This window comes from Ranitomeya variabilis, chromosome 4, assembly GCF_051348905.1.
Source record: "Ranitomeya variabilis isolate aRanVar5 chromosome 4, aRanVar5.hap1, whole genome shotgun sequence".
Taxonomy (NCBI): Eukaryota; Metazoa; Chordata; class Amphibia; order Anura; family Dendrobatidae; genus Ranitomeya; species Ranitomeya variabilis.
The window spans coordinates 664320667-664343405 of record NC_135235.1 but is presented as its reverse complement, the minus strand read 5'-3'; the positions used below and the strand labels follow the sequence as shown (position 1 = coordinate 664343405).

The window sequence follows — 22739 nt, the reverse complement described above, 5'->3', positions numbered from 1 at the left end:
AGCCAAGCTGTTATCTCTGGAGTTGCAGATATACCCTCCATATCTTTAGTTAGAAATGGAGATTTTGTATTTTCTGTGGTGGATATTTTCTAGTGTTTTAATACTGACCGCATAGTACTCTGTCCTATCCTTTCTATTTAGCTAGATTGGCCTCCTTTGCTAAATCCTGATTTCAGTCTGCGTATGTTATTTCCCTCTCCTCTCACAGTCAATATTCGTGGGGGGCTGTCTATCCTTTGGGGATTTTCTCTGAGGCAAGATAGTTTTCCCGTTTCTATCTCTAGGGGTATTTAGTCCTCCGGCTGTGTCGAGGTGTCTAGGGAGTGTTAGGTACATCCCACGGCTACTTCTAGTTGCGGTGTTAAGTTCAGGGTCTGCGGTCAGTACAGGTACCACCTTCTCCAGAGTACGTCTCATGCTGCTCCTAGGCCACCAGATCATAACAAGTCTGTAGTTTGAGAAATCAACGCCTCACAGGTCCTCAACTGGCAGCTTCATTAAATAGTACACACAAAATGCCAGTGTCAACGTCTACAGTGAAGAGGCGAATCCAGGATGCTGGCCTTCAGAGCAGAGTGGCAAAGAAAAAGCCATATCTGAGACTGGCTAATAAAAGAAAAAGATTAATATGGGCAAAAGAACACAGACATTGGACAGAGGAAGATTGGAAAAAAGTGTTACGGACCGACGAATCCAAGTTTGAGGTGTTTGGATCACACAGAAGAACATTTGTGAGACGTAGAACTGAAAAGATGCTGGAAGAGTGCCTAACGCCATCTGTCAAGCATGGTGGAGGTAATGTGATGGTTTGGGTTTGGTTCGGTGCTGGTAAATTGGGAGATTTGTACAAGGTAGAAGGGATTTTGAATAAGGAACGCTATCACTCCTGTCGCGGAGTTACCGCGACAGAGCAGTGCCAGAAAACCGCAGCGTCTGATGGCTCCTACTTTGCCGCTGAGAAGAAGCACTTCTCCAGTGTATTAAATGTGCTTGTTTTCTTTCAGCAGGACAGGGGTTAATCGGCCATGTGGAAATCCCTGCATTCAGCTGTGCTTGATTAGCCACTCCTCTCTCCTATAAAAGCTAGGCTTTCTGGCCAGATCCTTGTCTTGAGTTAGCACTTGCTAGATAGACCTGGAGAGTGAGGAGCTGGTGTCTGGAAAGCTGGAGGTGTTTATTGTGCGACTGTTGCTTGGTTTGTATGCTTGGACATTCCTCATCTTTACCTGCCTTATTTTCTTCCCTGTCCCTCACACCCTGGTGAATACCTCTGTTATTTGTGAAAGTATATTTGTGTGAGTGGAATTTTCTTTTACCCTTGTCTTTGTTCCCCTGTCTGTTGGGTTGGTGTACTGCGGTACACGGTAGTGCCTCTCTTCCCCGGATGGGGAAGGGGGACAGACGCAGTCCTGCAGGTAAAAAGGTAAAAGAGAGGGCAAGGGCGGAGGCCCCGGCATCCTCGCCATCTGAGGTATCCCGGGGAACAGGGCGAGTTAGGGCGCCTCCTAGTGCTAGGGCCATGGAAGGTGCCCCTGGTCCCAGTTTACACGCCAGTCATATCGTGACAATTCCATTTTGCAACGCCATGCCATACCCTATGGACAGCGCTTGATTGGAGCAAATTTCATCCTACAAAAGGACAATGATCCAAAGCACACCTCCAAATTATGGAAGAAATATTTAGGGAAGAAGCAGGCGGCTGGTATTCTATCTATAATGGAGTGACCACGCAGTCACCAGATCTCAACCCCATTGAGCTGTTGTGGGAGCAGCTTGACCGTATGATACGCAAAAAGTGCCCATCAAGCCAAACCAACTTGTGGGATGGGCTTCTGGAAGCATGGGGTGAAATTTCTCTAGATTACCTCTGCAAATTAACTGCTAGAATGCTAAAGATCTGCGATGCTGTAATTGCTGCAAAGGGAGCATTCTTTGAAGAAAGCAAAGTTTAAAGGAGAAAATTATTTCAAATAAAAAAAAAAATTTGAACCTTGTCAATGTCTGGACTAGATTTTCAATTCATTTGGCAACTCATTTGATTACCGTATATACTCGAGTATAAGCTGACCTGAGTATAAGCCGAGCCCCTTAATTTTGCCACAAAAAACTGGGAAAACTTAATGACTCGAGAATAAACCTAGGGTGGAAAATGCAGCAGCTACTGTTAAATTTCAAAAATAAAAATAGATACCAATAAAAGTAAAATTAATTGAGACATCAGTAGGTTAAGTGTTTTTGAATATCCATATTGAATCAGGAGCCCCATATAATGCTCCATACAGTTCATGATGGGCCCCATAAGATGCTCCATACAGTTTATGATGGGCTCCATAAGATGCTCCATATTAAAATATGCCCCAAATAATGCTGCACAAATGTGGATTATGGCCCCATAAGGTGCTCCATAGAGATATTTGCCCCATATAATGCTGCACGTGGCCCAATAAGATGCTCCATAGAGATATTTGCCCCATATAATGCTGCACATGGCCCCATACAGATATTTGCCCCATATAATGCTGCACATGGCCCCATAAATATTTGCCCCATATAATGCTGCACATGGCCCCATACAGATATTTGCCTCATATAATGCTGCACATGGCCCCATACAGATATTTGCCCCATATAATGCTGCACATGGCCTCATACAGATATTTGCCCCATATAATGCTGCACATGGCCCCATATAGATATATGCCCCATATAACGCTGCACATGGCCCCATAAGATGCTCCATACAGATATTTGCCCCATATAATGCTGCACATGGCCCCATAAGATGCTCCCTACAGACATTTGCCCCATATGCTGTTGCTGCGATTAAAAAAATAAAAAATCACATACTCACCTCTCAGGCCCCCGGCACTTGCTATACTCACTTTTCCCGTTCCACCGCCGACCGCCGCTGTGTCTTCCCCGTCATCTGCACTGACGTTCAGGCAGAGGGCGGCGCGCACTAATCGCATCATCGCACCCTCTGACCTGAACGTCACTGCAGAGGATGCGGAAGACGCAGCGGCGCCGACGGTGGAACGGGGAGCAGGTGAATATCGTGCACTGCCCTCGCCATACTCACCTGCTCCTGGCGTGTCCCTGCACATCTGTTCTCCAGCGCCGGCAGCTTTTTCCTGTAGTGAGCGGTCACATGGTACCGCTCATTACAGTAATGAATATGCGGCTCCACCCCTATGGGAGTGGAGTCAGGCCCATATTCATTACTGTAATGAGCGGTACCATGTGACCACTCACTACAGGAAGAAGCTACAGGCACCGGGAAAAAGACGTGCAGGGACCACGCCAGGAGCAGGTGAGTATTATTACACAGCTCCACTCCCCCTCCCCTGCTGACCCCTGGGTGTGACTCGAGTATAAGCCGAGAGGGTTACTTTCAGCCCAAAAAAGTGGTCTGAAAATCTCGGCTTATACTCGAGTATATACGGTAATAAAAGTTTTCATGGAAAACACAAAATTAACTGGGTGACCCTAAACTTTTGAACGGTAGTGTATATCATGACACAGGTGTAATGTTTCTGTGTAGTTTACCACAATCCTCTTTGAAATTAATTGATTTTAAAATAAATTGAAAATTCAGGATTAAACTCTGTTGTTATTGTAGAGAAATTCACACTTGGCCCTCACGGCACATTTCATTTTGTGGATCATAAAAGCAAAGTTTGGTCAGAAACAATGGACCTAGTCTTGTAGTGACTAGTGATAAGCGAGTGTGCTCGTTACTCAAGTTTTCCGAGCATGCTCGGGTGATCTCTGAGTATTTTAGGCTCGTAGATTTTGTGTTTTTGTCTCCGCACCTGCATGATTTGCGGCTGTTAGTCAACCTGAACACATGCCTGTTTGTTAGGGAATCCCCTCCCCACATATATTCAGGCTGTCTAGCAGACCAAATCATGCAGCTGTGGGGACTCAAACACAATTTACGAGTACCGTATTTTCCGGCGTATAAGACGACTTTTTAACCCCCGAAAATCTTCTTAAAAGTCGGGGGTCGTCTTATACGCCGGGAATCGTCTTGTACGCCGGTGTATATGGTGGGTGGGGAGGGGGAGTGATCCTGATGACGAGGGGGCGTCTCACAGGAAAGTGAGTAATCCCCCATTACCTTATCCTAGCGGTGCAGCGTGGGGGTGTCAGTGCTGGGAGCGGCGGCGGCTGCTGTGTTCTGGTGCGGCGGCTCCTCTTCTGTGTGGGGCCTCTGTGCTGTGGGGTGGCGGCGGCAGCGGCGTATCTTTATCCAGTTGGGGCTCCTCCGGCATCTCCTTAGCCCTGGAGGACCCGCCGCAACTCCATCGGTGCAATGTGGTGGCCTCCGGGAAAATGGCCGCTGCTCAGATTCAGATCTCGTGTCCCGAGATTTCGGGACGAGATCTGAATCTGAGCAGCGGCCATTTTCCCGGAGGCCACCGCATCGCACCTATTGAGCTGCCTCCGGGAAAATGGCCGCTGCATTGCACCGATGGAGTTGCGGCGGGGCCTCCAGGGCTAAGGAGATGCCGGAGGAGCCCCAACTGGATAAAGATATGCCGCCGCCACCGCCACCCCACAGCACAGAGGCCCCACACAGAAGAGGAGCCGCCGCACCAGAGCACAGCAGCCGCCGCACCAGAGCACAGCAGCCGCCGCTCCCAGCACTGAGACCCCCACGCTGCACCGCTACGATAAGGTAATGGGGGATACTCACTTTCCTGTGAGACGCCCCCTCGTCATCAGGATCACTCCCCCCCCCCCCCCCAAAAGGCACATATTCACCGGCCCTATAAGACGACATAGGGTGTATAAGAAGACCCCCGACTTTTAAGAAGATTTTATATTTTAACTGGTAAAGTTGGGGGGTCGTCTTATACGCCCAGTCGTCTTATACGCCGGAAAATACGGTACTCCCAAAATACTCGGAGAACACCCGAGCATGCTTGGAAAACTTGAGAACGAGCACACTCGCTCATCACTAGTAGGGGCCATATGAGCATATTCAGCTGCACAGAAGGGAGAGATGCTACATTCATACAATAAGATATAAGAATTCTAGGAAGTGAACAGCATCATTACCCTCTGCTTTCTCTTAGAGAGCCCATCATAGAAAATCAGTAAAAGAAAATTATTAAATGTCAGCACATTCTACGTACGCTGGCATTTTGCTTTGTAGTTTACAGATCTGGGCCTGGTCAGCATCTTCTGATTCCAGAGGGAAGGTGGATCCTCCAGGTTTTAAGCTCTATAGAAGAAGAGCTTTCAATGCCCAAAGTAATTTGAACAGTTTCGGGTGGAGGAACATGCAGGGATTTAAAGGCAGAATGGTGACCACATGATTGTGATATGTCCGAACTACACCACAGATAAAGCAGGTTAAGCTGATGACTGAGAATAATCTGTGACTTTTCTGCATTTAGTGGTTACCACTCACCTGGGCAGTTATCTTTAGGAATCTCCTCTTTACACTGCTCATCACTCCTCACATATGTCTCTGTAGTATTAATATGGGTCAGATCTTCACCCTGAAATAAATATTGTAAAAGTCACAGACAGATGGAGAAGTCACATCTATGATCTGCTCTAATCCTGCCATCTCCACCGTTCTCATTACACAAGTATAAAAGATACTAGATGGAAGCCCGATGCCATCGCATCGGGAGGGCGGTAATGTCACGATGGGGGCAGACTTTGCAGAGTTGAGAATCTCTCCACCCCATGTGCTCACCCACCTATCCACTCTCTCTTTCCCTTTTGTGAGATAAAATATTGTATAAAAACAGTCAGTGAAATATTTTACCTGACAAAATGAATCCTCTGTGATCCCCCGCTGTAATGTCAGCATTGTCTTTTGCTTCCTCCCTGCCCAGGAGATATGTGTCATGAATCCCCAATGGCTAGGGATAGCACAGGATGAGCAAAGTATAATAAATATCGGACGAGCTCTAGGGTGATGGAACCTGGGCTGACCGCTGCCCTACGCCTGACAAACGCAACTAGAGATAGCCAGGGAGCGTCCCTACGTTGGTTCTAGACGCCACGCACCAGCCTAAGAGCTAACTAGTACTGCAGAGAAAACAAAGACCTCACTTGCCTCCAGAGGAATTAACCCCAAAGATATAGTTGCCCCCCACATGTATTGACGGTGAAATGAGAGGAAGGCACACACATAGAGATGATGTATATAGCTTTAGCAAATAGAGGCCCGCTGAAAACTAGAAAGCAGAATGACACAAAAGGGGACTGAGCGGTCAGCAAAAAACCCTAATCAAAAAAAACATCCTGAGATTACAAGAACCCATGTGCCAACTCATGGCACATGGGGAGAACCTCAGTCCACTAGAGCAACCAGCTAACAAAGAGACATTCTAAGCAAGCTGGACAAAAAACCAAACAACTGAAAATCAGCACTTAGCTTATCCTGAAAGATCTGGGAGCAGGTAGGCAGGAACCAAACAGAGCACATCTGAACACATTGTTAGCCGGCAAGGGAAATGACAGAGAGGCCAGGTAAAATAGGAAACACCCAGCCTCTGATGGACAGATGGAAACCAAAGGCCGCAACCCACCAAAGTCACCCAGTACCAGCAGTAACCACCAGAGGGAGCCCGCAAACAGAATCCACAACAGTACCCCCCCCTCGAGGAGGGGTCACCGAACCCTCACGAGAACCCCCAGGGCGATCAGGGTGAGCTCTATGGAAGGCGCGGACCAAATCAGTCGCATGAACATCGGAGGCGACCACCCAGGAATTGTCCTCCTGACCATAACCCTTCCACTTAACCAAATACTGGAGTTTGCGTCTGGAAACACGAGAATCCAAGATCTTTTCAACAACATACTCCAATTCTCCCTCCACCAGCACCGGAGCAGGAGGCTCGACCGAAGGAACAACAGGCACCTCATACTTCCGCAACAACGACCGATGGAACACATTATGAATAGCGAACGATGCTAAGAGATCCAAACGGAAAGATACAGGGTTAAGAATCTCCGAGATCCTATAAGGACCGATGAACCGAGGCTTGAACTTAGGAGAAGAGACCTTCATAGGGACAAAACGAGAAGACAACCACACCAAGTCCCCAACAAGAAGTCGGGGACCCACGCGGCGACGGCGATTAGCAAACTGCTGAGTCTTCTCCTGAGATAACTTCAAATTATCCACCACCTGATTCCAAATGTGATGTAGCCTGTCCACCACCAAGTCCACTCCAGGACAATCCGAAGACTCCACCTGACCAGAGGAAAAACGAGGATGAAATCCCGAATTACAAAAAAAAGGAGAGACCAACGTGGCCGAACTAGCCCGATTATTAAGAGCAAATTCGGCCAGTGGTAAAAAAGCAACCCAGTCATCCTGATCAGCAGAAACAAAACACCTCAAATAAGTTTCCAAGGTCTGATTAGTTCGCTCCGTCTGGCCATTCGTCTGAGGATGGAATGCAGACGAGAAAGACAAATCAATGCCCATCTTGGCACAAAACGTCCGCCAAAATCTAGACACAAACTGGGATCCCCTGTCAGAAACGATATTCTCCGGAATCCCATGCAAATGAACCACGTTCTGAAAAAACAAAGGAACCAACTCAGAGGAGGAGGGCAACTTAGGCAAGGGCACCAAATGAACCATCTTAGAAAAGCGGTCACACACAACCCAGATAACGGACATTTTCTGTGAAACCGGGAGATCAGAAATAAAATCCATGGAAATGTGCGTCCAAGGCCTGTTCGGGATGGGCAAGGATAACAACAACCCACTAGCCCGTGAACAGCAAGGCTTAGCTCGAGCACACACTTCACAAGACTGCACAAAGGTACGCACATCCCTAGACAAGGAAGGCCACCAAAAAGACCTGGCCACCAAGTCTCTTGTACCAAATATTCCAGGATGACCAGCCAACACAGAAGAATGGACCTCGGAGATGACTCTACTGGTCCAATCATCCGGAACAAACAGTCTTTCTGGTGGACATCGATCCGGTTTATCCACCTGAAACTCCTGCAATGCGCGTCGCAAGTCTGGGGATACGGCGGACAATATTACCCCATCCCTAAGGATACCAGCAGGCCCAGTGTCTCCAGGAGAGTCAGGCACAAAACTCCTGGAAAGAGCATCTGCCTTCACATTCTTTGAACCTGGCAGGTATGAAACCACGAAATTGAAACGAGAAAAAAATAACGACCAACGAGCCTGTCTAGGATTCAAACGCCTGGCAGACTCAAGGTAAATGAGATTCTTGTGATCAGTCAAGACCACCACGCGATGTTTAGCACCCTCAAGCCAATGACGCCACTCCTCAAATGCCCACTTCATGGCCAAAAGCTCCCGATTACCCACATCATAATTGCGCTCGGCGGGCGAGAATTTTCTAGAGAAGAAAGCACATGGCTTCATTACCGAGCCATTAGAACTTCTCTGTGACAAAACCGCCCCCGCTCCAATCTCGGAAGCATCAACCTCCACCTGGAAAGGAAGTGAAACATCTGGTTGACACAACACAGGAGCAGAAGAAAACCGGCGCTTAAGTTCCCGAAAGGCCTCCACGGCCGCAGGAGACCAATCAGCAACATCAGCACCCTTTTTAGTCAAATCAGTCAAAGGTTTAACAATACTGGAAAAATTAGCAATGAACCGACGATAAAAATTAGCAAACCCCAAGAACTTCTGAAGGCTCTTAACAGATGTAGGCTGTGTCCAGTCACAAATAGCCTGAACCTTAACGGGATCCATCTCAATAGTAGAAGGAGAAAAAATGTACCCCAAAAAAGAAATCTTCTGGACTCCGAAGAGACACTTTGAGCCCTTCACAAACAGAGAATTGGCCCGCAAAACTTGAAACACCTTCCTGACCTGTAGAACATGAGACTCCCAGTCATCAGAAAACACCAAAATATCATCCAAATACACACTCATAAACTTATCCAGATATTCACGGAAAATATTGTGCATAAAGGACTGAAAGACTGACGGAGCATTGGAGAGTCCAAAAGGCATTACCAAATACTCAAAATGGCCCTCAGGCGTATTAAATGCGGTTTTCCACTCATCACCCTGTTTTATCCGCACCAGATTATACGCACCACGAAGATCTATTTTAGTGAACCACCTAGCCCCCTTAATGCGAGCAAACAAATCAGTAAATAATGGCAATGGATACTGGTATTTGACTGTAATCTTATTCAGAAGGCGATAATCTATACAAGGCCTCAGGGAACCATCTTTTTTTGCCACGAAAAAAAAACCTGCTCCCAGAGGGGACGAAGATGGACGAATATGTCCCTTTTCCAAGGACTCCTTAATATAATTCCGCATAGCAGTATGCTCTGGCAGTGACAGATTAAATAAACGACCCTTAGGGAACTTACTGCCAGGAATCAATTCTATAGCACAGTCACACTCTCTATGGGGAGGGAGCGAATTGAGCTTAGGCTCCTCAAAAACATCCCTATAATCCGACAAAAACGCAGGGATCTCCGAAGGAGTAGATGAAGCTATAGAAATCGGAGGTGCATCATCATGAACCCCGTGACATCCCCAGCTTAGCACAGACATTTTTTTCCAGTCCAGGACAGGATTATGAGTTTGTAACCATGGCAGACCAAGCACTAGTACATCATGTAAATTATACAGTACAAGGAAGCGAATCACCTCCTGATGAACGGGAGTCATGCGCATGGTCACTTGTGTCCAATACTGCGGTTTATTCATAGCCAAAGGTGTAGAATCAATTCCTTTCAGAGGAATAGGAACTTCCAGAGGCTCTAGACTAAAACCGCAGCGTTTAGCAAATGACCAATCCATAAGACTCAGGGCAGCACCTGAATCCACATAGGCATCGACGGAAATGGAAGACAGTGAAAAAATCAGAGTCACAGACAAAATGAACTTAGACTGCAGAGTATCAATGGCAAAAGATTTATCAACCCTTTTTGTGCGTTTAGAGCATGCTGATATAACATGAGCTGAATCACCACAATAAAAACACAAACCATTTTTCCGCCTATAATTTTGCCGTTCACTTCTGGACTGAATTCTATCACATTGCATAGTCTCAGGTGCCTGTTCAGAAGACACCGCCAACTGGAGCACGGGTTTGCGCTCCCGTAAACGCCGATCAATCTGAATGGCCATAGCCATAGACTCATTCAGACCTGTAGGCGCAGGGAACCCCACCATAATATCCTTAATGACCTCAGAAAGACCATTTCTGAAGTTTGCAGCCAGGGCGCACTCATTCCACTGAGTAAGCACCGACCATTTCCGAAATTTCTGACAATATATTTCCGCTTCATCATGCCCCTGAGAGAGGGCTAATAAAGCCTTTTCAGCCTGAATCTCTAGGTTAGGTTCCTCATAGAGCAATCCCAATGCCAGAAAAAACGCATCCACACTGAGCAATGCAGGATCCCCTGGTGCCAATGCAAATGCCCAATTCTGAGGGTCGCCCCGTAGGAACGATATAACAATCTTGACCTGTTGAGCAGGGTCTCCAGAGGAGCGAGATTTCAAAGAGAGAAACAATTTACAATTGTTCCTGAAATTCAGGAAGGTAGATCTATCTCCAGAAAAAAACTCTGGAATAGGAATTCTAGGTTCAGACATGGGAGTGTGAACAACGAAATCCTGTATGTTTTGAACCTTAGCCGCGAGATTACTCAGGCTGGAAGCCAAACTCTGGACATCCATGATAAACAGCTAAGATCAGAGCCATTCAAGAGTTAAGAGGAGGTAAGAAGCAGCTAGACAGCAATTAAGGGCTAGGCAGCAAACCTCTGAAGGAAAAAAAAAAATAAAATTTTCCTTGAACACTTCTTTTTCTCCTGCTTCAGCCCAAACAATTAACACTTTGTGGGCCGGCTATACTGTCATGAATCCGCAATGGCTAGGGATAGCACAGGATGAGCAAAGTATAATAAATATCGGACGAGCTCTAGGGTGATGGAACCTGGGCTGACCGCTGCCCTACGCCTGACAAACGCAACTAGAGATAGCCAGGGAGCGTGCCTACGTTGGTTCTAGACGCCACGCACCAGCCTAAGAGCTAACTAGTACTGCAGAGAAAACAAAGACCTCACTTGCCTCCAGAGGAATTAACCCCAAAGATATAGTTGCCCCCCACATGTATTGACGGTGAAATGAGAGGAAGGCACACACATAGAGATGATGTATATAGCTTTAGCAAATAGAGGCCCGCTGAAAACTAGAAAGCAGAATGACACAAAAGGGGACTGAGCGGTCAGCAAAAAACCCTAATCAAAAAAAACATCCTGAGATTACAAGAACCCATGTGCCAACTCATGGCACATGGGGAGAACCTCAGTCCACTAGAGCAACCAGCTAACAAAGAGACATTCTAAGCAAGCTGGACAAAAAACCAAACAACTGAAAATCAGCACTTAGCTTATCCTGAAAGATCTGGGAGCAGGTAGGCAGGAACCAAACAGAGCACATCTGAACACATTGTTAGCCGGCAAGGGAAATGACAGAGAGGCCAGGTAAAATAGGAAACACCCAGCCTCTGATGGACAGATGGAAACCAAAGGCCGCAACCCACCAAAGTCACCCAGTACCAGCAGTAACCACCAGAGGGAGCCCGCAAACAGAATCCACAACAGATATGGTATGCTCCATACATGGTAAGACACAGACAATTTTTAAAATGAAATTTCGTTCATGGGAAAACCCCTTTAATGTGACCGGCTTCCTCTGCCTGTAGACACGTTGCGCATCTGCCGCCGGGATCAGCCAAATGATTCACTGCGCCTGTGCGGAATTCACGCAGGCACAGTAAATCAGACCACCGCCATCTATCTGCAGACAGACAGCGGCGGTCACATTTAAACTGCACAGGCGCTCCTTCTGTACAAAGATGGCGGCGGTCAGTGAATTATTCAGCTGATCCCGGCGGTGGCGTGTTCGCAGCGGTGCTCTGCTGGTGGTACCGCGCAAGAGGCTGCGTATGGTGTATAGTGTGTGTGTGTGTGTGTGTGTGTGTGTGTGTGTGTGTGTGTGTGTGTGTGTGTGTGTGTGTGTGTGTGTGTGTGTGTGTGTGTGTGTGGTGCGTACTGGTGGATAAAACAATACTGAGCACAAGACCTTCACAGCCATCTACACATCATAGGGGAGATCTCATGACACCTTCTCTCCATCTACCTGATAATCCTGAGGAACATTGGGATCTTCTTGTTTACAGTCCTGTGGAAGAAGAGAACAGGGACAACTCTCTGGTGTTGTCCTCTTATTGGATAGAACTGGAGGAAACACATACAGGGATCGAGTTAATTCTTTACATACAGAAAATTATAGGCAGTATGCATTTAGTTCTGACTATTACCTGGTGATGTGAGGTGCAGGGGAACCTCCATCATGAAGTCCTTGTACAGATCTTTGTGTCCTTCTAAATACTCCCACTCCTCCATGGAGAAATAGACGGTGACATCCTGAAACCTTATAGGAACCTGACACATACAATGATACCGTCATCACCCTATTCCCTTCATAGCGTTACTGTATGTCCCAGCATTCCCAGCAGTGTCACCTCTCCAGTCAGCAGCTCAATCATCTTGTAGGTGAGTTGTAGGATCTTTTGGTCATTGGTATCCTCATGTATCAGGAGGTGAGGTGGAGGCCCCATGATTGAGCTCAGGGGTCTTCCCCATCCCTCAGAGACAGGGTACTGACAGCGCTCACTAGAGGTCGTTTTCACCAATGTGTAATCCTGGTTAAGAAGAGAGACACATTAATAAATCTCACTACAGACATTTCCAGAGCCCTCACCTCTCCAGTTCTGTTCATCTGTTATAGATAATAATCGTGACGTCATCTGAATGGCTCACCTCTCCAGTAATCCGAAAGAGGATCTCCAAGGTGAGTTGTAATAGCCTCTCCGCCATTTTGTTCTGGTCCATATGCATCCTTGATGGGTAAATCAGAAAAATTGTCTGAACATAGAAGATCCCCACTGAAAAGATCCGATATTGTAGGGACCTGAATCTGAAAAAAATGAGCAGATGTAACATCATAAAGAATCCCATGTAATAATACAATTAAAGGAGTTAATAAGAAGAAATATATGATGAGACATAATTTGTAGGTTTTCTATTCTCTTGTCTCTTACGGAATGGAACATCATTTCAATCATTTCAATTGCTGACCAAGTCACCTCCTCCATGCTCCTAATCATTAGATATGGTGGTCATTGCTTCAGCAACTAATTGGCCATAGATATCACAAATTTGTTGGGTCTGACCAGGAAATACAGAGACTAGTGGAGGACTGAAGCAGTGGTGGGACAAAAAGTAATGTAGAATCATTCATGGGTTACTATCTTTACTAAATTCTGTTTTTTTAATTCCTGACATCTACTAATAAAACCTATATACTAGTTTAGACCACACATCAAAGAAAAATCAAAAGAAATGGTCATGAGTCCACAGCTATGTAGAAAGCAACTAAATCTTAATTAGGTAAAAGAAGTCTAGGTCCAAAAGATGAAAGCAACAGTTTAAACGGCGTCATCCACAGCCTACCCCTAGAGGAAGGCAGGACTGGCGCTATTCCAGCAAGAAAGGACACTAAGGTTATGTTTCCATGGTCAGTAAACGCTGAGGGTTTGATGCTGCGTACAGCCGCAGAGTCAAACCCGCAGCGTGCAAATGTTACAGCATAGTGGAGGGGATTTCAAGAAATCCCATCTCCACTATGCGTTAAAAGATGCCTGCGGCTCCCTGCATAAATGGACATGCGGCGCGTCTTTCCAGACAGCAGCATGTCTATTTGTGTTGTGGAGACGCTCAGTCTCCACAGCATAAATTTACCAAAGACTATCATTAGAAGCGGTAACGTCACATGCGTAGTAAGTGCGGAAATGCAGCTAACTACGCATGCAAACTAATTTAAATAATGTATTTCCTTGTTTTAGCTGGAAATTCGCGTACACTGCAGTTCTCGCGATGAGATCAGCGGATCGCGAGAACTGCCGTGCACGTGACCGCCGGGGTTATCTCTGTTCACTAGCAAAGTTCTCACGGTCAGCTGATCATGAGAACTGCAGTGCAGGTGACCGCCGGGGTTATCTCTGTTCACTAGCAAAGTTCTCACGGTCAGCTGATCATGAGAACTGCAGTGCAGGTGACCGCCGGAGACAGAGTTATCTCCTGTGGTCATCTACAAGCTCTGCTCTGTCTGGATGTCAGGCTGGATGGTGGCATATTGGTGGCATAAAGGCATCCAGATGTAGCAGAGCTGGACTCGTTGTGGGACACTCGGTAATTGGACTACGTCAGACAGGGAGTATTTGTGTTGGTTTATTATTTTATTTTTTTGCAGAAGATCAAAGGTGTTGGGGATTAGGCCATGCAGAAGTATGGTTAATTAAGATTATTAAAGGACTTTATTCTTGCTGTGTCCTTATTGACCATATAACTGTAGCATTAGTAATGGATGGGTGTCTTACAGACGCCTCTCCATTACTAATCCGTGGGCTTGATGTCACCAGACAATACAAAGGTGACATCAACCCCACAAATAATACCCCACTTGCCACCGCTAGAGGGCAAGTGGGAAGAGCCATGTAAAGTGCCACAATTGTCGCATCTTTGATGATAAAAAGTTCTACTTCTGGGATAATCTGTCCCCAGAATGTCTCCATTATATGTACAGCTCATACCGCAGATAACAGCCGCTCATACACCTATAGCACCGACCAGGGGCCACATCTCCAGCCCCGGGAAACTGATCCAGGAGGTCGGTGCTGGGTTCCAGGGTCTTCTGTATCTGCACCAGGATTGGGGAGAAGGGAGGATTTATTTATTAGGAGGTGGATGGTGCCATATTGTGGAGGCAACTTGTACCATCATAATGTGTGTGGGATAGCGGTACTGTAGGAACATTATACTGTGTGGGGGTGATGGCGGTACTGGGGGAACATTATACTGTGTGTGGGGGATGGCGGCACTGGGGGAACATTACACTGTTTGTTTTAGGAATCTTATATTGTGTGTAGGATGATTGCAGTCCTGTGGGATCATTATACTGTGTGTGGGTGATTGGGGTACTGGGGAACATTATAGTGTGTGTGTGGGGGGATGGCAGTACTGGGGGAACATTATACTGTGTGTGGGTGATTGCGGTACTGGGGAACATTATACTGTGTTTGCGGCAAGAAAGGGTCAATATACTATGTGAGTAATACGTTTCTTTACATCCTGTTTCCATAGTTCCTATGTAGCTATCAGGGAAAAATAGAATTGATTCTTATAAAGTGACAACAGAAAAATACCAAAAGGTGAAGTTTATGTGTGGGGTCAGGAGGTGCTTACAGTGTGAATGTTGCAGAGCGGCGCGTGAACGACGTGTACTGAGCAGAGCCGCGCGTGAACGGCGTGTACTGAGCAGAGCCGCGCGTGAACGGCGTGTACTGAGCAGAGCCGCGCGTGAACGGCGTGTACTGAGCAGAGCCGCGCGTGAACGACGTGTACTGAGCAGAGCCGCGCGTGAATGACGTGTACTGAGCAGAGCCGCGCGTGAATGACGTGTACTGAGCAAAGCCGCGTGTGAACGACGTGTACTGAGCAGAGCCGCGCGTGAACGACGTGTACTGAGCAGAGCCGCACGTGTACTGAGCAGAGCCGCACGTGTAGAAATCCAAAACTACAGGGCCCTGTGTGAAAAAGTGATTGCCCACTAAACCTAATATCTGGTTGGGCTACCCTTAGCTGCAACAACTGCAATCAAGCGTTTCTGATAACTGGCAATGAGTCTTTTACAATGCTCTGGAGGAATTTTGGCCCACTCATCTTTGCAGAATTGGTGTAATTCAGCCACAATGGAGGGAATTCCAAGGATGAACTGCCTTTTTAAAGGTCATGCCACAGCATATCAATCACATTAAGGACTTTGACTGGGCCACCCCAAAGTCTTAATTTTGTTTAGCCATTCAGAGGTATACTTGCTGGTGTGTTTTGGATCATTGTCCTGCTGCATAACCCAAGTGCACTTCAGCTTGAGGTTAATGAGTTGTAATAATTATGTGGGTACTATGGAATTTGATAGTGTGGGATAAAACAAACCTGAGACCAAAGCTCGACGCAAACAAGAATAGAGATCTTCCTGCAATTGTAACGAAGTACACAGCACAATATATAAATATTCAGCAAATTGAAAGGCGGTGCGCGACTGCTAATACGAACCAGTCCAGCAGTAATATAACGTAGGAGTGCACACAGCACTTAAACGAGGAAGTCCAGCAGTAATATGAGTGAGAATGCACACAGCACTTAAACGTGGAAGTCCAGTAATAATATGATGAGAAGCGCGCACGACACTTATATGTGGAAGTCCAGTGATAATATGATCACTAGCGTGCACGGCACTTATATGTGGAAGTCCAGTGATAATATGATCACTAGCGTGCACGGCACTTATATGTGGAAGTCCAGTGATAATATGATCACTAGCGTGCACGGCACTTATATGTGGAAGTCCAGTGATAATATGATCACTAGCGTGAACGGCACTTAAATGTGGAAGTCCAGTAATACACCGATGGAGTGTTAACAGGAGAAAGCCTCTAAATGTACCTTTAGGCTGAAAAGTCACGCTCAAGTCCAACACCGCAGCACTACAGACATAGTCCGATAAGAGATAATGTCAGGATTTCTTACTGACCACAGTAGATCCAGAGGCGAGTAGGTCATCACTGGAAGTCCGGACAATAGGAGACAACGGTCAGAATTAAGGTGGACTGAAGGCAGCTGAACGTGGAGAGGTAGAGCACCAAGTAACAAGCAGCAGCAGCAGGGAGTCCAAAAGCAAACAGGCAGAAGCTCAGGAGGAGCCAACAGCAAAATACTCAGGCAAGGAGGATCTCCTGACCTGGGCTAAAATAGCAGGACAGACAGGAAGTTCTAGGGCAGTGAAAAGTACCAGACTCTATCTTGGACAAGGACAAAACAGGCTCCAAGGAAAATCCGGAACCCTTATATACAGGTCCTTCTCAAAAAATTAGCATATAGTGTCAAATTTCATTATTTACCATAATGTAATGATTACAATTAAACTTTCATATATTATAGATTCATTATCCACCAACTGAAATTTGTCAGGTCTTTTATTGTTTTAATACTGATGATTTTGGCATACAACTCCTGATAACCCAAAAAACCTGTCTCAATAAATTAGCATATTTCACCCGTCCAATCAAATAAAAGTGTTTTTTAATAACAAACAAAAAAACCATCAAATAATAATGTTCAGTTATGCACTCAATACTTGGTCGGGAATCCTTTGGCAGAAATGACTGCTTCAATGCGGCGTGGCATGGAGGCAATCAGCCTGTGACACTGCTGAGATGTTATGGAGGCCCAGGATGCTTCAATAGCGGCCTTAAGCTCATCCAGAGTGTTGGGTCTTGCGTCTCTCAACTTTCTCTTCACAATATCCCACAGATTCTCTATGGGGTTCAGGTCAGGAGAGTTGGCAGGCCAATTGAGCACAGTAATACCATGGTCAGTAAACCATTTACCAGTGGTTTTGGCACTGTGAGCAGGTGCCAGGTCGTGCTGAAAAATGAAATCTTCATCTCCATAAAGCATTTCAGCCGATGGAAGCATGAAGTGCTCCAAAATCTCCTGATAGCTAGCTGCATTTACCCTGCCCTTGATGAAACACAGTGGACCAACACCAGCAGCTGACATGGCACCCCACACCATCACTGACTGTGGGTACTTGACACTGGACTTCAGGCATTTTGGCATTTGGCAAAATTTGCTTTCATCAGAAAAAAGTACTTGGGACCACTTAGCAACAGTCCAGTGCTGCTTCTCTGTAGCCCAGGTCAGGCGCTTCTGCCGCTGTTTATGGTTCAAAAGTGGCTTTACCTGGGGAATGCGGCACCTGTAGCCCATTTCCTGCACACGCCTGTGCACGGTGGCTCTGGATGTTTCCACACCAGACTCAGTCCACTGCTTCCTCAGGTTCCCCAAGGTCTGGAATCGGTCCTTCTCCACAATCTTCCTCAGGGTCCGGTCACCTCTTCTCGTTGTACAGCGTTTTCTGCCACATTTTTGCCTTCCAACAGACTTACCATTGAGGTGCCTTGATACAGCACTCTGGGAACAGCCTATTTGTTGAGAAATTTCTTTCTGGGTCTTACCCTCTTGCTTGAGGGTGTCAATGATGGCCTTCTTGACATCTGTCAGGTCGCTAGTCTTACCCATGATGGGGGTTTTGAGTAATGAACCAGGCAGGGAGTTTTTAAAAGCCTCAGGTATCTTTTGCATGTGTTTAGAGTTAATTAGTTGATTCAGAAGATTAGGGTAATAGGTCGTTTAGAGAACCTTTTCTTGATATGCTAATTTATTGAGACAGGTTTTTTGGGTTATCAGGAGTTGTATGCCAAAATCATCAGTATTAAAACAATAAAAGACCTGACAAATTTCAGTTGGTGGATAATGAATCTATAATATATGAAAGTTTAATTGTAATCATTACATTATGGTAAATAATGAAATTTAACACTATATGCTAATTTTTTGAGAAGGACCTGTAAGTCTTCGCTTCACTCTTTGGGCAATTTTGATCGGCCAGCCACTCCTGGGAAGGTTCATCACTGTTCCATGTTTTTGGCATTCGACGATAGTGGTTCTCACTGTGGATCACTGGAGTCCCAATGCTTTAGAAATGGCTTTATAACCTTCTCCAGACTGATAGAAACAAGGTAATTGAGATCTAATTTGTTCCAAAATTTCTTTGGTGCGCGGCATGATGTCTAGCTTTTGTCAGGCAGGTCCTATTTAAGTGATTTCTTGATTGAGAACAGGTGTGGCACTAATCAGGCCTGGACGTGGCTAGACAATTTGAACTTTGCTTCCAAAAGATGTGATAAACCACAGATAATATATGTTTTAAGTGGGGGTGGGGGGAGAAACACTTTTTCTCACAGGGCCCTGTATTTTTGGATTTCTTTTCCCCTTAATAATAAAGACCTTCATTTAAAAGCTGCATTTTGTGATTACCTGTGTTATCTTTGTCTAATATTTAAATTTGTTTGGTGATCTGAAACATTGAACTATAACACACATGCAAAAGAATAAGAAATCAGGAAGGGGGCAAACACTTTTTCACACAACTGTATATAGCGGAGCAGGATTGCCAAGTTCACAGATAATATTTTTTACAGGCACATTAGAAAACTATAATAAATCCTTCTGATTATCAGTGATCCATGTCTACAGCCCAGAATTCTGATATCAGACTTCAGCTGCAGTCACTGTAAACATGCCTGCCTTTCACTTTTTTTTATAGACAGGGCAACAAAGTACAATTTTTACAGACTGTCCAGGAATTTCTGGATGGTTAGCAACTGTGTAGCGGTATTATGTATGCGCATGCTATGTACGGAGCGGGATGGTGAGTGTGTAGGAGGTGTAAGGAGCAGGATGGCGAGTGTGGATGAGGTGTAAGGAGCAGGATGGCGAGTGTGGATGAGGTGTAAGGAGCAGGATGGCGAGTGTGCATGAGGAGTAAGGAGCAGGATGGCGAGTGTGCATGAGGTGTACGGAGTGGGATGGTGTGAGCGCAGGAGTTGTACAGATTTGGATGGTATGTGTGTGAAGGTGTACGAAGCGGGATGGTGAGTACGCAGGAGGTACGGAGCGGGGCCATCTGTGTATGATGAGTGTCACGGAATTATGTGACGTGCGAGTGTGCTTGGGGCCGACCACTACAAAACCACCTGATCGGTCTACAATTAATTTAACCTCCAATGTACCATACATCTAGTACTTACAAATAATAATCACAGCAGACAGCCCCACTAATGTTTGGCTCAGGAGTTGACACTAATGCCTCGTGTACACGACCATATTTTTGGGCCGAGTGCTATCCGTTAAAAAAAAACTCGGACTTCTGCTATTCAATGGGGCCATGCAGATGAGCAATTTTTTTCAGTGACCAAATCTGTGTGTGAAAAAAATCACAACAAAGACGATTTTACTCCGGAAATCGGATGAGACTGACCCATTCAAGTCTATGGGTGCGTGAAAAAAAAAATCGAATGAGGCACTGAGCCACAGTATAGCATCCTGTTATTACTGATACATTGCATTTCTGTAAGAGGAAATAGTAAATGGTTAATAGCTGCTGACTTGAAAAACGGATTGTATACGGACTGCACACGGATGACAAGTGAGAAAAAATCATCCCACTTTTCTGGTTGAAAATGGGACCGTTTTTTATTCTGTGGTGTGACCCCGTCCTCACAGGAGCCTTCAGTGACCCCTCACTTCTCACAATCACACTTCGCACATGGATCATTGAGAACGAGACAGAACTTATCAATTGTAGCTTGTTGCCGAAACAGTCACAAGGATTAATTACTACAGAGAAAAAAGACATCGTTGAAAAATTAGCAATTTTTAATCTTTTAATTTTGATGGTTCGGTAGGGAGGAATCATGGTTTGGCTTTTGGAGTGAAAATTTGGCTGGAATAATGTGCAGCTGCCATAACAGCAGAAACCCCCCAAAGTGACCCCATTCCAGAAACAACATTCCTCTAGTAATTCATCTCGGGGTGTGAGGGGCATTGTGTAACCCACAATTGCTTCATACATTTTTATTAATGCTTGGTTGTGAAATTGAAAAATTGTTTTTTTCCCACTAAAATGTTGTTTAAGGCCCAATTTTTTCAATTCCACAAATAGTAAAAATGGACCCCACAATTTGTAAAGAAATTTCTCCCAAAATCTGAGATCAGAAGCTGCTGCAGATGGCCGGGCTCGGAGGGGAAGAGTCACTACTTGGCCTTTAGAGCAGTAGTCTGTCAGTCCGAGATTGTGGGGGCCAACTGCAGAGCCCCCGAGGTGTGACCAGCAGAAGACCCCAAAGGTGACCCCATTTATCACAGTATACCCGTCAGTGATCATCTCAGGCAGTAACGGACATTTCTATCCCACAGATATTTCACTGCTGTCTTTACATTTGGCTGTGAGAGAATGATATATTCCATCTGTTACAGGAAGAAGTAGCGTCACGGCCTCCATCGCTTACCCTGGTGTGACTGGGGGGATCCACTACAAGACCACCGAGTCTGAGGAGATTACACCCCATGTACATCTCACACTCCTGAGTAACTGCCCTCACTAAGGTTTGGTCCAGGAGCTGCACTCTTCCCCCTCCGCCGCCATTTTATCTGTAAGGGGTTACTGCCCCCGCCCAGTAATGGGGAATCTCCAGCACCTACCTCCACCTGCAGAGCCGCACACCACAGATATGGCTGCTCTGTGCGCACAGGACCTGTGATGAGGTCACAGGAGGGGAGGAGTCAGGGGTCACATGATCAGGGGCCTCAGTGTATGCAGGACTCTGCTGTGCTGGTTGTCATGGTGCTGGATGAGGGCAGCGTCGGACTGGAGTACCTTGGGCCCACCAGAGAAAAATCATTCTTGGGGCCCACCTTGCAGTTATATAGAAATAATACCAATTATGTTGCAAAATGATGTAATATCAAACATAGTGTTTATTAACCTCTATACACTACACCACACAGGACACATCCTCTATATACTGCACAGCAGCGGACACATCCTCTATATACTGCACCACACAGGACACATCCTCTATATACTGCACAGCACAGGACACTTCCTCTATATACTGCACCACACGGGACACATCCTCTATATACTGCACAGCAGCGGACACATCCTCTATATACTGCACCGCACAGGACACATCCTCTATATACTGCACCACACGGGACACATCCTCTATATACTGCACCACACGGGACACATCCTCTATATACTGCACAGCACCGGACACATCCTCTATATACTGCACAGCACCGGACACATCCTCTATATACTGCACCCCACAGAACACATCCTCTATATACTGCACAGCATAGGACACTTCCTCTATATACTGCACAGCACAGGACACATCCTCTATACACTACACCACACAGGACAAATCCTCTATATACTGCACAGCACCTGACACATTCTCTATATACTGCACAGCACCGGACACATCCTCTATATACTGCACCACACAGGACACATCCTCTATATACTGCACAGCACAGGACACTTCCTCTATATGCTGCACAGCACCGGACACATCCTCTATACACTACACCACACAGGACACATCCTCTATATACTGCACAGCACAGGACACTTCCTCTATATACTGCACAGCACAGGACACATCCTCTATACACTACACCACACAGGACACATCCTCTATATACTGCACAGCACCGGACACATTCTCTATATACTGCACAGCACAGGACACATCTTCTATATACTGCACAGCACAGGACACATCCTCTATACACTACACCACACAGGACACATCCTCTATATACTGCACAGCACAGGACACTTCCTCTATATACTGCACAGCACAGGACACATCCTCTATATACTGCACAGCACAGGACACATCCTCTATATACTGCACCACACGGGACACATCCTCTATACACTACACCACACAGGACACATCCTCTATATACTGCACAGCACAGGACACTTCCTCTATATACTGCACAGCACAGGACACATCCTCTATACACTGCACAGCACCGGACACATCCTCTATATACTGCACAGCACCAGACACATCCTCTATACACTACACCACACGGGACACATCCTCTATATACTGCACAGCACCGGACACATCCTCTATATACTGCACAGCACAGGACACATCCTCTATATACTGCACAGCACAGGA

At 46.0% G+C, this 22739-nt stretch overlaps 1 protein-coding gene across 1 annotated transcript in view; it reads right to left on the bottom strand.

Moving 5' to 3' along the window:
- LOC143766227 (uncharacterized) overlaps positions 1 to 21351 on the bottom strand; it is a 55187-nt gene extending 33836 nt beyond the window's left edge. The window contains exons 1-6 of the mRNA XM_077253739.1: positions 21232 to 21351; positions 12826 to 12982; positions 12528 to 12707; positions 12324 to 12447; positions 12143 to 12240; positions 5420 to 5510 (exon numbers count right to left, since the gene is read on the bottom strand). Coding sequence (XP_077109854.1) covers positions 5420 to 5510; positions 12143 to 12240; positions 12324 to 12447; positions 12528 to 12707; positions 12826 to 12903 — 571 coding nt within the window. The 5' untranslated portion in view covers positions 12904 to 12982; positions 21232 to 21351. The remainder of the gene's footprint in view (positions 1 to 5419; positions 5511 to 12142; positions 12241 to 12323; positions 12448 to 12527; positions 12708 to 12825; positions 12983 to 21231) is intronic.
- Between the last annotated feature and the right edge of the window lie 1388 nt (positions 21352 to 22739).